Here is a 14,581-nt window from a genome sequence, read left to right as displayed (position 1 = left end):
AGCCAAAGAATAAATCTTATAAATGTCTATATTTTGTGAGAAAAAGTTCAGAGTATTATCAAACTCCATATTAAGTTAATTATATAGCCTTTGAAAAGATAAGAATGATATAAATTTGAATAATCATGTTATCATAGTTATTAAAATATAATTATTATTTAAATTAATTGTTATGATATTGTCAGTTGTAATTGATAAAGAGAGAAGTCTTTGTTTTCTATATTTGCAATGTAAATGATACTTTCTTGAAGAAGCTAGCCATGGTTTTAGAGTTATTCTTGAAAAACTGAAGAAAGCCTTATTTATGAGTTTAGTAAGATACAAAGAAGAAAAATCTTTATCAGATTTGAAGAGGCCAAATTGGAAAAGAGAATGTTGTTCAAGATTCTAAAATATTATGTATCATAGAACAACAGCTTCCCTAAAATTTTGCATGTGATTAAAATACAATACAGCATCAGAATACCTGGCCTGCAGGTATATAGGTTTCTAGGATAACATCTGATAATGAGATATGTCTTATCATGAAGACTAATATAATAAAAAGTAAGCTTCATGGCATTTTCACTATTTTGTCTTATTGCCAAATAGCACATTATCCTCAATAAAATTCTTTTTGTTTTTTTAACGCGCAAGTATTGAAAATAACATAATGAGCTTGTAATAATATTCTTTACAGGAATCATTCATCATTTAATTAGCCTAGCTATTGTTTTGCTTGGTAAAAATAATATAATTTTAACTCATTATCTATATGTACAAGTCTATTGTACATGTGTACATGATTGAAATTCATGTAAAATCCTTTTAATAGTAAACATTCTGTTACTTATAGAATGGTGTTAAAGTTTTTTTTTTTTTTAATTTGGCTTAATTACAGAAATATTTAGCCTTGTGAAAGTCTTGTTTGGTTACATTTGTTTTGAGTGCTTGCAAGGACCTCCATTTACATCTTAAGCTATTTTAAATCCTATCTTTCATTAAAGGCCCAACTCAAATGCTACGTCGTCCATATAGTCTTGCCAGATTCCTCCAGTAATGATCTTTCTTGATTTAGACCTGATATATCACTTAAATTGTACTTTTCATGCACTTTATTGAATATCATTTTGGCTAGTTATTTTATAATAAATACCAGCCACAAACATGTACCTTGTTCCTAGCTTCCTAATAAATATATATAGATACTGAAAATTGTTGCAGTCAGTTCAGATGAGATCTTATCTTAACCTTGTTAATCTAAGCTTGACAATATCAAGAGAAAAAGGAGAAGAGGGCTGCTAGATTAAATGAAAGTAAAGAAGTTCCTTTTTTCCATTTTTTTCCTTTTATACATTTTTGCTTACCTCAGGGAGGCAAATTTTTTTTTTTTAATTTAGTAGTAGAATTTCCCCATTATCACTGAAGGTTTCTCCTTATATTAATAGTAAGCTTACATGTACATTTTTTTTCTTGTTATTAATTAGAAAATCAACAAACATGAACATTCACATAGACAAAAAGATTAGACTTTGAAGTTGTCAATCTATTATGCAAATTATGTTTTTATAAATTATATACAGATAGTTTATATGTGTGTATAAAATTAATGTGGAGTTACCATATCCCTTCTATATCTCCTTTCTTCCTTCTGCTTTTTTCTTTGAATTTTTTAAATGTTTCATTTGTACTTTTACTTTTCTTTGCATTACTGCCAAATTCTCTGAATCTCAACCTTAATTTCTCTCTCTACCTATAAAGGCCCTTTATTGTAAAATTAGCTGATAAAGCAAAACAAATTTGTGTTATTTTAGTTGTTCCTGAAAATATGTGCCTTGTTTTGCCCCTATTGTCTAACACTTCTTTCTCAAGAAGTGGTAGGCATGTTTCATCATTAGTTTTCTGAAGTGATGATTGATTATTTTATTGAACATAATTTTATTTTATAGTCTTTAATCAAACATCAAATCCAAGAGAGCTATAAAAGGTAGATAAGAAAGTGTAATCGTAAGAGACTCAAGAAAGTTAAACAGTTTACATTCATTTATGGGAAAATGATACTTGTAACTCCTAAGAATTTTATCATTATTAGGAAAGTGTGATATAGGGATGACCTTCAAAAATAAAATGGACCCCCATGTTGGTGAAGGATCCTCATCTTCTTTCACCAATGATCTCCCTTGATTCTTAGGACCATTCCTTACTGGAACTCTTGTAATTCCAGAGTAAGGCTGCCTTTCTTTCATCCTCTTTTAGGCTTTCCCTCTTCCTCCTCACTAATTCTCTTTAAGGTTCTTTTTTTTCCCTAATAACATACAAGTCACCTTATCCTCTGCTAAATAAGGGTAATCACATAGTCTTTTCTTTTATCCTGTTATGCCTTCCCTGTTTATGGACCCTCCTATGGTGTGATGTAGTCCCATGAAAAAAAAAAGAAAGCATTAATTTATTAACCTTTGAAAAGGATATGTTACCAGGTTCTTCCATAGTGCCCCAATTCCACCTCTTCATTATCACCTCTACTGAACTTCCCCCTTCACGACCCTATTGTCTTATGTATTTAGAAAGAGTATTACTGATTTTTTTTGTCACTTTTGCTTTTGCTGTCCTTGGCTTCTGCACTTATTCATTCCTCCTACATCTCTGTTGTTTGAGGTTCTAAAAAAAAACTCTTCATTTTTGGTTTTCTTACTAAAATGTTTTAAACACCTCTTTATTTTTGAATGCTTATCTTTTCCATATATGATTAAGCTCGAATTTACAGTATATGTCATATGTCCAATTTAGCCATTTGTCTTGTTTTTTTTAGCAGCCTTAGATTTTTTTCTAAACATGGTCTTAAAAGTTCTTTTAATTAGTATTTTATTTTCTATCTTAAGAAGGTCAATATAATTCTTCATATATGTATATATAGGGATTTGTATAGTATTGATAGAATTTTATTATTATGCCTTTACATATAATTTTCCCCTCCTTGTCTAACTTTAATTCATTTCTTTTTATTGTTGCTTTGAGACCATGGTTTCTACTTCTGCTTTTGTCTAAGTACACCAGAAATAGATTTCGTTCCAGCTCCTCCATGTGAATAGTGCCATCCTTGAAATCAAGACGATCTTCATTCAAATCTGAACTCAGATTTGAGGTCAGCTGTGTGACCCTGGGGCAAATCATTTAACCTCTGCCTCAGTTTCCTTAATTGTAAAACAAGGAAAATAATCAGAATTACTTACAGAATTATTATGAGCATCAAATGAGATATTTGTAAAATGCTTAGCAAAGTGCCTGACATAGAGTAGATTCCATATAAATTCTTATTCCTTTCTTTTCATTTTAACTTCATGTGAATCCATATATCAAGTATGTTTTTTATAAATAACATTATTGAATCCCAGTTTTAAAATCTGTTCTGTCACCTCCATTTTTTTGGGTGAATTCAATATCATTCACGTTCATAGTTGTGATTGTTAATTATTTATTTCCTTTGTTGTACTTGTACTTTTTTTTCCTTCCATCTTTAATATTTACAAAGAAAGAGGGAAGAGAAGAGGAAGGAGCCTAATTAACACAAATAATATATGGTGGAAGTAATCTGTTTTTAGTTCTCTGTCCTTTTTCTTTTCACTAAGTCCAGATAACAAACCTGTTTCTTACCCTTATAAATTTTAATCTCCACTTTATGATAAAATTTCTGAAGCTGATGTTCTTTGCTTGTATATCATTCCTTCCTTCACTCTATTTCTTATACCACTCATCCCTTTTCCTGTCCTTAACTGTTTCCCTCTTCTGTTGAATGTATCTACACCAAATCCTTTTTATGTGAATGTCTGTATTTTTAGCCTTTTTCTATCTGGTTCTGTAAAAATGGAGTCATGACACTTTCTCTTCCCATTCCTTTATTTATGTATGTATGCTCCTCTGTGCTCATCATTTATGCAAAATTATATGTTCTTCCTGTTCTCCTGAGTTTTTTTTTTAAATGGATCCTTTCCCATTTTTCTTTTCTTTCTTAAAAACAATGAATAGAAGGAATCCATCCTCAAGTCCTGAGTGATTAGACATTAAGATTCTGTAAGAACTCTTTATTTCTTTATTTTTTTAAAACTTTTTATTGACAGAGCCCATGTCTGGGTAGTTTTTTTTACAGCATTATCCCTTGCACTCACTTCTGTTTTGACTTTTCCCCTCCCTCTCTTCACCCCCTCTCCCAGAGGGCAAGCAGTCCTATACAAGTTAAATATGTCACAGTGTATCCTAGGTACAATATATGTGTGCAGAACCAAACAGTTCTCTTGTTGCACAGGAAGAATCGGATTCAGAAGGTAAAAATAACCTGGGAAGAAGAACAAAAATGCAAGCAGTTTACATTCAATTCCCAGTGTTCTTTCTTTGGGTGTAGCTGCTTCTGTCCATCATTGATCAATTGAAACTGAATTAGGTCTCTTTGTCAAAGAAATCCACTTCCATCAGAATACATCTTCATACAGTATCGTTGTTGAAGTGTATAATGATCTCCTGGTTCTACTCATTTCATTCAACATCAGTTCATGTAAGTCTTTCCAAGCCTCTCTTTATTCATCCTGCTGGTTATTTCTGACAGAACAATAATATTCCATAACATTCATATACCACAATTTACCCAACCATTCTCCAATTGATGGGCATCCATTCATTTTCCAGTTTCTAGTTACTATGGAAAGGGCTGCCACAAACATTTTGGCACATACAGGTCCCTTTCCCTTCTTTAGTATCTCTTTGGGATATAAGCCCAGTAGTAACACTGCTGGATCAAAGGATATGCACAGTTTGATAATTTTTTGTGCATAATTTCAGATTGCTCTCCAGAATGGTTGGATTTATTCACAATTCCATCAACAATGCATCAATGTCCCAATTTTCCTGCATCTCCTCCAACATTCATCATAATTTTTTCCTGTCATCTTAGTCAATCTGACAGGTGTGTAGTGGTATCTCAGAGTTGTCTTAATTTACATTTCTCTGATCAATAGTGATTTGGAACACTCTTTCATATGAGTAAAAATAGTTTCAGTTTCATCATCTGAAAATTGTCTGTTCATATCCTTTGACCATTTATCAATTGGAGAATGGCTTGATTTCTTAAAAATTAGAGTTAATTCTCTATATATTTTGGAAATGAGGCCTTTATCAGAACTTTTAATTGTATAAATGTTTTCCCAGTTGGTTGCTTCCCTTCTAATCTTGTTTGCATTAGTTTTGTTTATACAAAGGCTTTTTAAGTTGATATAATCAAAATTTTCTATTTTGTGATAAGTAATGATCTCTAGTTCTTCTTTGGTCACAAATTCCTCCTCCACAAATCTGAGAGGTAAACTATCCTATGTTCCTCTAATTTATTTATAATCTCGTTTTTTATGCCTAAGTCATGGACTCATTTTGATCTTATCTTGGTGTACGGTGTTAAGTGTGGGTCCATACCTAGTTTCTGCCATACTAATTTCCAGTTTTCCCAGTAGTTTTTGTCAAATAGTGAATTCTTATCCCCAAAATTGGGATCTTTGGGTTTGTCAAACACTAGATTGCTATAGTTATTGACTATTTTGTCCTGTGAACATAACCTATTCCACTGGTCAACTAATCTATTTCTTAGCCAACACCAAATGATTTTGGTGACTACTGCTTTTATAATATAGTTTTTGATCAAGTACAGCTAGGCCGCCTTCATTTGATTTTTTTTTTTTTTTTCATTAATTCCCTTGAAATTCTTGACCTTTGTTCTTCCATATGAATTTTGTTCTAGGTCATTAAATTAGTTTCTTGGGAGTCTGATTATAGCAGTAAATAAATAGATTAGTTTAGGTAGTATTGTCATCTTTATTATATTTGCTCATATAATTCCTGACTTTCCTTTGGTAGATAGATTCCCAAATATTTTATGCTATCGACAGTTATTTTGAATGGAATTTCTTTTTGTATCTCTTGCTGTTGGATTTTGTTGGTGATGTATAAAAATGCTGAGGATTTATGTGGATTTATTTTATATCCTTCATCTTTGCTAAAGTTGTGAATTATTTCTAATAGCTTTTTAGTAGAATCTCTAGGGTTCTCTAAGTATATCATCATATCATCTGCAAAGAGTGATAATTTGGTTTCCTCATTACCTATTCTAATTCTTTTAATCTCTTTCTCAACTCTTACTGCCGGGGCTAGTGTTTCTACTACAATATTGAATAATATTGGTGATAGTGGGCAAACTTGTTTCACTCCTGATCTTACTAGGAATGGTTCCAGTTTATCCCCATTACATATGATGCTTACTGATGGTTTTAAATATGTGTTCCTGACGATTTTAAGGAAAAGTCCATTTATTCCTATCCTTTCAAGTGTTTTTTATTAGGAATGAATGTTGGATTTTATCAAATGTTTTTTCTGCATCTATTGAGATGATCATATGGTTTTTGTTACTTTGGTTACTGAATAGTCAATTATGCTAATAGTTTTCCTAATATTGAACTAGCCCTGCATTCCTGGTATAAATCCTACTTGGTCATAGTGTGTTATCCTGGGGATGATTTTCTGTAATCTTTTTGCTAATATTTTATTTAAGATTTTAGCATCAATATTCATTAGGGAGATTGGTCTATAATTTTCTTTCTCAGTTTTCAACCTACCTGGTTCTAGGTATCATTACTATGTCTGTATCATAAAAGGAATTTGGTAGGACTCCTTCAATCCCTACTTTTTCAAATTGTTCATATAGCATTGGAATTCATTGTTCTTTAAATGTTTGGTAGAATTCAATGTAAATCCATCTAGTGCTGGGGATTTTTTCTTAGGGAATTGATTAATAGCTTGTTCTATTTCTTTTTCTAAGATGGAACTGTTTTTAACCAATTTACTTCTTCCTCTGTTAATCTGGGCAAGCTATATTTTTGAGGGTATTCTTCCATTTCATTTAAGTTATCGAATTTATTGGCATAAAGTTGGACAAAGTAACTCCTAATTATTGCTCTAATTTCCTCTTCATTAGTGGTGAGTTCTCCCTTTTCATTTTTAAGACTAACAATTTGATTTTCCTCTTTCCTTTTTTAAATCACATTTACCTATTTTATTCATTTTTTCATAGAACCAACTCTTAATTTTATTAATTCAATCTTTTTTTTTACTTTCAATTTTTATTAATCTCTCCTTTTATTTTTAGAATTTCAAGTTTAGTGTTTGACTGGGGGTTTTTAATTTGTTCCTTTTCTAGCATTTTTAGTTGCAAGCCCAATTCATTCACCTTCTCTTTCTCTATTTTATGCAAATAGTGCTCTAAAGGTATAAAATTTCCTTTTATTGCCACTTTGGCTGCATCCCACTCATTTTGGTATGATAACTCATTATTGTCATTTTCTTGGGTGAAATTATTAATTATGTCTATAATTTGCTGTTTAACCCAATCATTCTTTAGGATTAGATTATTTAGTTTCCAATTATTTTTTGGTCTATTTTCCCCTGGCTTTTTATTGAATCTAGTTTTTATTACATCATGATCTGAAAAGGATGCATTTATTATTTCTGCTTTTCTGCATTTGAATTTGAAGTTTTTATGTCCTAATATATAGTCAATTTTTGTATAGACTCCATGAACTGCTGAGAAGAAAGCGTACTCCTTTCTGTCTCCATTTAGTTTTCTCCAAAGATCTATCATATCTAACTTTTCTAGTATTCTATTTACCTCTTTGACTTCTTTCTTATTTATTTTGTGGTTTGATTTATCTAATTCTGAGAGTGCAAGGTTGAGATCTCCCACTATTATAGTTTTGCTGTCTGTTTCTTCTTGAAGCTCTCTTAATTTGTCTTTTAAGAATTTAAATGCTACACCACTTGGTGCATATATGTTTAATAATGACATTGCTTCATTATCTATGCTACCCTTTAGCAAAATACAGTGCCCTTCCTTATCTCTTTTAATTAGATCAATTTTTGCTTTTGCTTGATCTGAGATCAGGATGGCTACCCCTGCTTTTTTGACTTCACCTGAAGCATGGTAGAGTCTGCTTCAACCTTTTACCTTTACTCTGTATATATCACCCTGCTTCAAGTGTGTTTCCTGTAAACAACATATTGTAGGATTCTGGCTTTTAATCCATTCTGCTAATCGCTTCCACTTTATGGGGGAGTTTACCCCTTTCACATTTATGGTTAAAATGACTAATTTTGTATTACTTGCCATCTTTTTAACCCCTGCTTGTGCTTTTCTCCTTTCCTTCCTCCTTCCCCCTCTCCCCAGTATTAAACTTGTGAGCACCACTTGCTTCTCACAGTCCTCCCTTTTTAGGATCCCTCCCCCAACCTTAGGGTTCCTCCCCTTTCTTACCCCTTTTCCTTACAATTTCTGTATTCCCTTCTGCTTAGCTTGCTCCTTCCTTTTTCACTTTTCCCATCCCATTTTTCAATGCGGTGGGAAAAGTTTCTCCGTAAATCAAATATGTCTAATATTTTTCTCTTTAAGCCAATTCTGATAAGAGTAAGATGCACACTATGTTCATCCCTCTTTGTGATGACCACGTATTTTAAAATCAGCCGGAGTCAGGAATTCAGGTTAAGGGAAAATCTTCAATCTTTATTCTCAGTAGAAGTGAAGAAGGATCTGAGGTAAAAGGGGATTGGAGGTAAAGGGGGGTTAGCAATGTGAGCAGCTGCCTCAAGAAGCCAGCCAGACCAGAAGCCAGCCAGCAGGCTCTCTCCACTTCTCTTCCTGCCCCTCTGCCTCCACCCATCAAAATTGTCATTTCCTATACAACAAACACATCAGGACTTACACAAAGAGTGGGCGGGGGCTATTCTTTCTCCAAGCATACATATTAATAGAGTTGATCCAATTACTATTTAGCCTCACGTGCTTGGGACCTCAGTGCATCAACTCAAGCTTCAGCCCATTACACTTCTCCATTCTTTCCCTCAGATAGAATTGGTTTTCTTTGCCTCTTCGTGAGATATAGTACCCCCCTTTACCCTTTTTCTGGTACAATTTTCTTTCCACCTCTAGTTTCTAGAATAAATTATACATGTGTTCTTTAACAGAAATATAGTTCCCAAGATTTCTTTTTACCTTTTTTTGTTTCTCGAGTCCTATATTTGGAGGTCAAACTTTTTGTTTAGTTCCGGTTTTTTCATTAGAAATAGATGAAATTCACCTATTTCATTGAATGTCCATCTTCTTCCCTGGGAAAAAAATGCTCATTTTTATTGGGTAAGTTATTTTTGGCTGCATACCAAGTTCCTTAGCTTTTTGGAATATCAGATTCCAGGCTCTTTGATCCTTTAATGTGGATGCTGCTAGATTCTGGATAATCCTTATTGTGGTTCCTCTGTATTTGAATTGATTTTTTTCTAACAGCTTGTAATGTTTTTTCCTTGTTTTGATAGTTCTGGAATTCATTTCTTGGAGTTATGATTTTAGGGTCCCTTTCAGTAGGTGATTGATGAATTCTTTCAATGTCTGTTTTGCCCTCAGTTTCTATAATTTCTGGGCAGTTTTCTTTGATAATTTCCTGGAATATAATGTATAGGCTCTTTTTTTCATCATATTTTTCAGGGAGTCCCAAGATTCTCAGATTGTCTCTAATAGATCTATTTTCCAGGTCTATTTTCCAGGTTTTCCCAAGAAGGTATTTGACATTTTTTCCCATTATTTTATTTTTTGGTTTTGCTTGACTGATTCTTAGTATCTCCTCAAGTCATTCAATTCCATTTGTTCAATTCTGATTTTTAATGAATTATTTTCTTCACTCACTTTTTTTATATCTTTTTCTAATTGTCCAATTGAGTTTTTAAGTGAGTTGTTTTGTTCTATGGAATTTTCCCCCATTTCTCCAATTTTATTTTTAGAGAGCTATTTTCTTTTTCCAATTCACTAGTTCTGTTTTCCTTAGAATTATATACCTTTTCCAGTTCACTAATTCTGTTTTTTGATTTTTTTATCTACTCTATCTTTAAATGAGTGGGTTGACTTATCCAGACCCTCTTGCCAAGCTTCCCTTTCCTTTTCTCTTTTTTTTTTTTTTCTAGCTCTCTTAAAAGAGCCTTTTAAACTTCTTCCATGAGAGTCTTGTGTGTTGAGGACCAGATCATATATACCCCTTTGGGGATTCATCTGGAGACACTCTATTTTTAGTCTTCTCAGGGTTTAAAATGTGCTTTCTATCTTTATAGAAACTTTTTATTGTTAGAGCGCGCTTTAATTTTTTGCTCATTTTGTCAAAGAAGAATCAAAGGAAACAAACTAACAAAAAAAGCAAATGCAGTCTGCTTTTTTTTGGGGGGGAGGGGGCAGTTGGATGGTATTACTGAGCTTCTTCTACAGACTGCAGGGGGTAGCAGCAAGGCACTAGCAGGACAGCAATGGGTGCACTGCGTCTGGGCTCTGAAACTCTGAGAGCATGTTGAGACACTCCAGGTGGGTGTGGCCAGGTCCCAAGAGACCCTAGCTTTTTGGGGTTATAGCCTTTTAATACCCTGTGTTTATAGCTTCTCTGCTGATCTACTGACTTGCTGCCAGGGCAAAGTAGCCACACTGTGGTAAAGTTCTCTCCACGGAAACAGCTAAGATCACACCCCACCTCTCTTTGGTCTGCTCGATGTGATCTGCCTTCTGTACTCTTGCTGTCTGCCTTCAGTCTTCGCTTGATTTAACAGTCCCCACCCACAAACAAAAACACACCTTTTCTGGCAAATTTCAAGGATATCTTCTGTTGGTAATTATTTGTGGGTTTTTTCAGTCAAGCCCTAATTTTGAGGCCTTGTCATGAAAAAAAATATTCTGAGAGCAAGACAGAGCTTAAATAGATGTGTGCCCTCTCTGCCATCTTGTCCAGAAGTCCCCTATAGCTTCCCTACTATCTTAACCTGAAGTTTCCTGGATACTTTGAGACTTCTTTCTCAATTGTCCCTATCCCTGATACTTATTTCTAGGGAGATAAATAATAGTATGTAAACATGTACTCTTCAAATTATGCAGTGTCTCTTTATCTAGATGCCTTCTTTTTATTTATCTTGTTCTCCCTTATATCAGATATATCTATTTGTTACCATACCATAAAACCCTTCTAGTTTGTCTTATCACCCCCATAATAAAAGTCAACTCTTCTACTATGCAAGAACTTTCTCCCTCCCTTCTCTACCTTTTAGTTCCCCATTATATATGGCTTTCCTCTATTTAAATTATAAATATTTAAAGTTATTAAAATATGAACTCATTAAAATGAAATATAATTAAAAAGTCATTGAGAACAGGATTTGTTTATTTGTATTATATATTTCAGAGCTTAGCAAAGTAAGTGTCTGGCTTATATTGAGTGCTTAATAATTGTTCTTTGCATTTATCCTTCTTGAAAGAAGAATTTATGTTAGGTTTGCCTCTTCATCCTCATAAATAAGCATAGTAGTAACTTGCAAAAATAGTATGCATTTAAATTATTTTAATATTTGTCATCCATATGTCTATTTTTGTTTGTTTCCTAGCGTGATAGCTCATGGGTTCAGTATTGCTATTTAACTTAAATTGTATATAGAACCCTTCCCACCTACCCCCAAAATTGGAACTGTTTATGGTTAAATGATTAGCGTAGCTTGTAGTATTCACCTTGTATGGTCATTCCTAAGAGAATAAGCAACTGTTTTATCCATTAGCATACTTATTCCATACTTATTCTCCTTTTCTGTTTTTTCTCTGAGTCTTTTCCTTAAATATATTCTGCTCATCTTGGAAAATGTTGCCATACCTCCATAGAGAGCCTATTTATTTTTCCATTCTTGTTTTAAATTAGAAATTAGTTTGATAATGAGGTTAACAACTTTGGTGTAAAAATCATTGGTAAAAATAAAAAAATGTATTTTTAAAAATTTGTCAAGTAATTATGAAGCAAGCAGCAATTTTTATTTTTATAAATAATTTACATATTGTTTTAGTGTCAAACTGATTTTAAGTTTGAGTTAAACTCTTAAGTATGATACACAAATTTTATACAAAGCTGTAGCATTTTTCCTTATAATTAATACTTATTTAAATGCTATATTTTGCTATAAATTAGGTAATAAAGGAATTTTTTTCTAACTGAATCTAGAACTATATATAAACAGTTCTCCATTTGTTAAGTATAATTGTTCTTGTAGGCAGAAAGGTTATTTGCATTCTGAAATTATAGTTAATAGGTTTTTTTTCTCAATAGAGTTTTTATATTTCTTTATTTTAAAACTTTTGTGTTTAAGCTAATTTTTAAAAATTAATTTTTGTGGTTATATATTATAAAGAATAATATATGGTTCTGATAAAATATGTAAAAAATCATGTCATAAAAATAACTCCAGACTCCAAGTAGTATATCTTGTTACAAAACTACTGCATTGAATATGTCCTTAGTTTTGAGCATCTTAAAACTGTAATGGAATAAATTTGAGTGAGTATGAATAGAGGGAGGGATGAATATGATTTTTAAAATCTTTTTTCTTTACAAATAAAGAACACTTATGATATTTAAATAATTCCTTGAGTATAGGACCTTTATATTAATTATATTAATATTTTTATTGAAGTATCTTTAGCCAAAAGCTCATAGAATTTAGAGCTAAAAGGAATTATAGATATTATCTAGTTCAACTCCTTTAGGAAACTAAGGCAGAGATAATATGAGTGACTATTGTGGTATCATATGAGTAGTAAGAGCAGTGGAAGTGAAACCCAGGTCATCTCACCCTAAATCCATTGCTCTTTTGTTCTATACTATGCCCAATTTCTAGACAAGAAAACTTCAGGCTGAAAAATGTGTGTTCTCTAAGTTTTAAAAAGATGAGGACCATACATTAGTATTAGTATTTGTATTCTGTTATCTATAGACATTATTCAGTACTTTGTCATGTGAATTTTTCCCCATAAAAACATATAAACAGGGTCAGCTAGGTGACACAGTGGATAGAGCACCAACCCTGAAGTCAGGAGGACCTGAGTTCAAATCTGGCCTCAGACACTTCCTAGCTATGTTACCCTAGGCAAGTCACTTAACCCCAATTGCCTCAAGCAAAAAACAAAAACCACAACATATAAACATATAATTGTTTAAAAAATTAGTATCTAAAATTGGGATGTGAAACTTAAAAATTATAAATTAGTCTTTTTTTTTTTTTTTTAACTGTATTTGGACATCATGTAAAACATTGAGATTGTTAAAGTAAAGCACTGGATCTGGAGCCGGAAGACATGGGTATTAAATACCTGTTTTGCCACATAACTGCTTTATATGATCTTGGCCCTGTCACAGCTGACCTTTCTGGACCTTGGTTTCTTTATCTATGAGGCAAGAGGTTGGACTATATGATCTCTTAAGAATATATTCCTTCTAGTTCTAAAAATGTTATGATTCCCAACCTGCTTTGGGAAGAATTTTAGTTTTAGTTTGATTTCATAATTTAACAAAATATACTTGCAGTATTTATGGGTTAATAGGTACATGTTGATTTTTCAATTGATTTTTATTTTATTACTTTTTATAGATAATCTGCAAAATGGCTTCAATGCTAAGCAAAAGCACAGTTGAACGCCTGCTACTTCCTCGATTTTGTGAATTGTGTGGTGATGGGAAGCTCTTCCAAGTTCGGAAGGTTGGAATATCTAGTTTCGAACATAATTTATATTAGATTTCAAATTAAATTATTCTGCAGTTTCTTGACTGATTAGAAATGATCTGGTATGAAAATAGATTTATCTTTTAATAGAATGTTAATATATATTTTGTCAGTTTTTATTGTAAATTATTAGAGATAGGAAGATGCTATTTTATGTATATGGATGAGATCATTGTTTGAGAGCATTTTGTGAAAAGGAATTTTTATTAAGTATTATTGCATTCACCAGATGGCTATGATGGAGAGGAACAGCATAAGCATGCTCTGTTTCTGGATATTTGGAGATTCCTAGTAATCTATTTCTGTGTTCTTAGTCCTTCGAGTCTTGCCTCATACCTTTTTCATGAAAACTTTGTTTCTTTTCTGGATCTTGAACCAGGCTCTTCAAATCCACCTGTCTGCTTAATTGACAGAGCCATTGGATTTACCATGTGTAGGGAATATAAGGGCTACATTTTGTCATTATTGACGACAATGCATGTGAGATTATATGGAAAAGGAAGATTATATTTTAACAAGTCTTACTATTCTTTGGTTTGCTTTTTTTTTTTTTTTTTTGGTGAAAGGGGCAAATTTTAAATTGGGAGCATCTACGTACCTATGTATGTTCAAGTTCTTCTGTCAGAAAAAATATATACTCTTATTTATTTTTCCTGCTTGCTTGTTTGCAGTTTTAAAAGCCAAAGAAAGTAAATTTAAGCCAGCGAAAAGTAACAGGAAATACCTTTTCCTTATCTCAGGTCTGTGCTACAAATTTTGGGGATGTCTGTAATGCTGTTGGACAAGAAGCTACCGAGAAATTTTTGGTATGTGACATTTAAATAAAAGCAATTTCTAATTTAAAATAAATTTTATATTTATATTGCATTTAATTTGTAATATATTTAACTTTTAAGTCCCAAATCCACATTTATCTATTTAAAAAGTTAATATTTTCATAAGCACTTAATTTTTATTGGTA

General features: G+C 32.3%; 1 protein-coding gene across 7 annotated transcripts in view; it reads left to right on the top strand.

Annotated features, from left to right (window-relative positions):
* Positions 1-14,581, top strand: part of ANKRD60 (ankyrin repeat domain 60) — an 85,404-nt gene that overhangs the window by 30,900 nt on the left and 39,923 nt on the right. For all 7 annotated transcript variants that reach the window (XM_031951681.1, XM_031951682.1, XM_031951679.1 and 4 more), the window contains 2 exons: positions 13,489-13,596; positions 14,361-14,426. In XM_031951681.1, the coding sequence (XP_031807541.1) occupies positions 13,489-13,596; positions 14,361-14,426 (174 nt within the window). The remainder of the gene's footprint in view (positions 1-13,488; positions 13,597-14,360; positions 14,427-14,581) is intronic.

The sequence above is a fragment of the Sarcophilus harrisii genome, chromosome 2 (assembly GCF_902635505.1).
Source record: "Sarcophilus harrisii chromosome 2, mSarHar1.11, whole genome shotgun sequence".
NCBI classification, from domain to species: Eukaryota; Metazoa; Chordata; class Mammalia; order Dasyuromorphia; family Dasyuridae; genus Sarcophilus; species Sarcophilus harrisii.
This window is presented reverse-complemented; position numbering and strand designations above follow the sequence as displayed.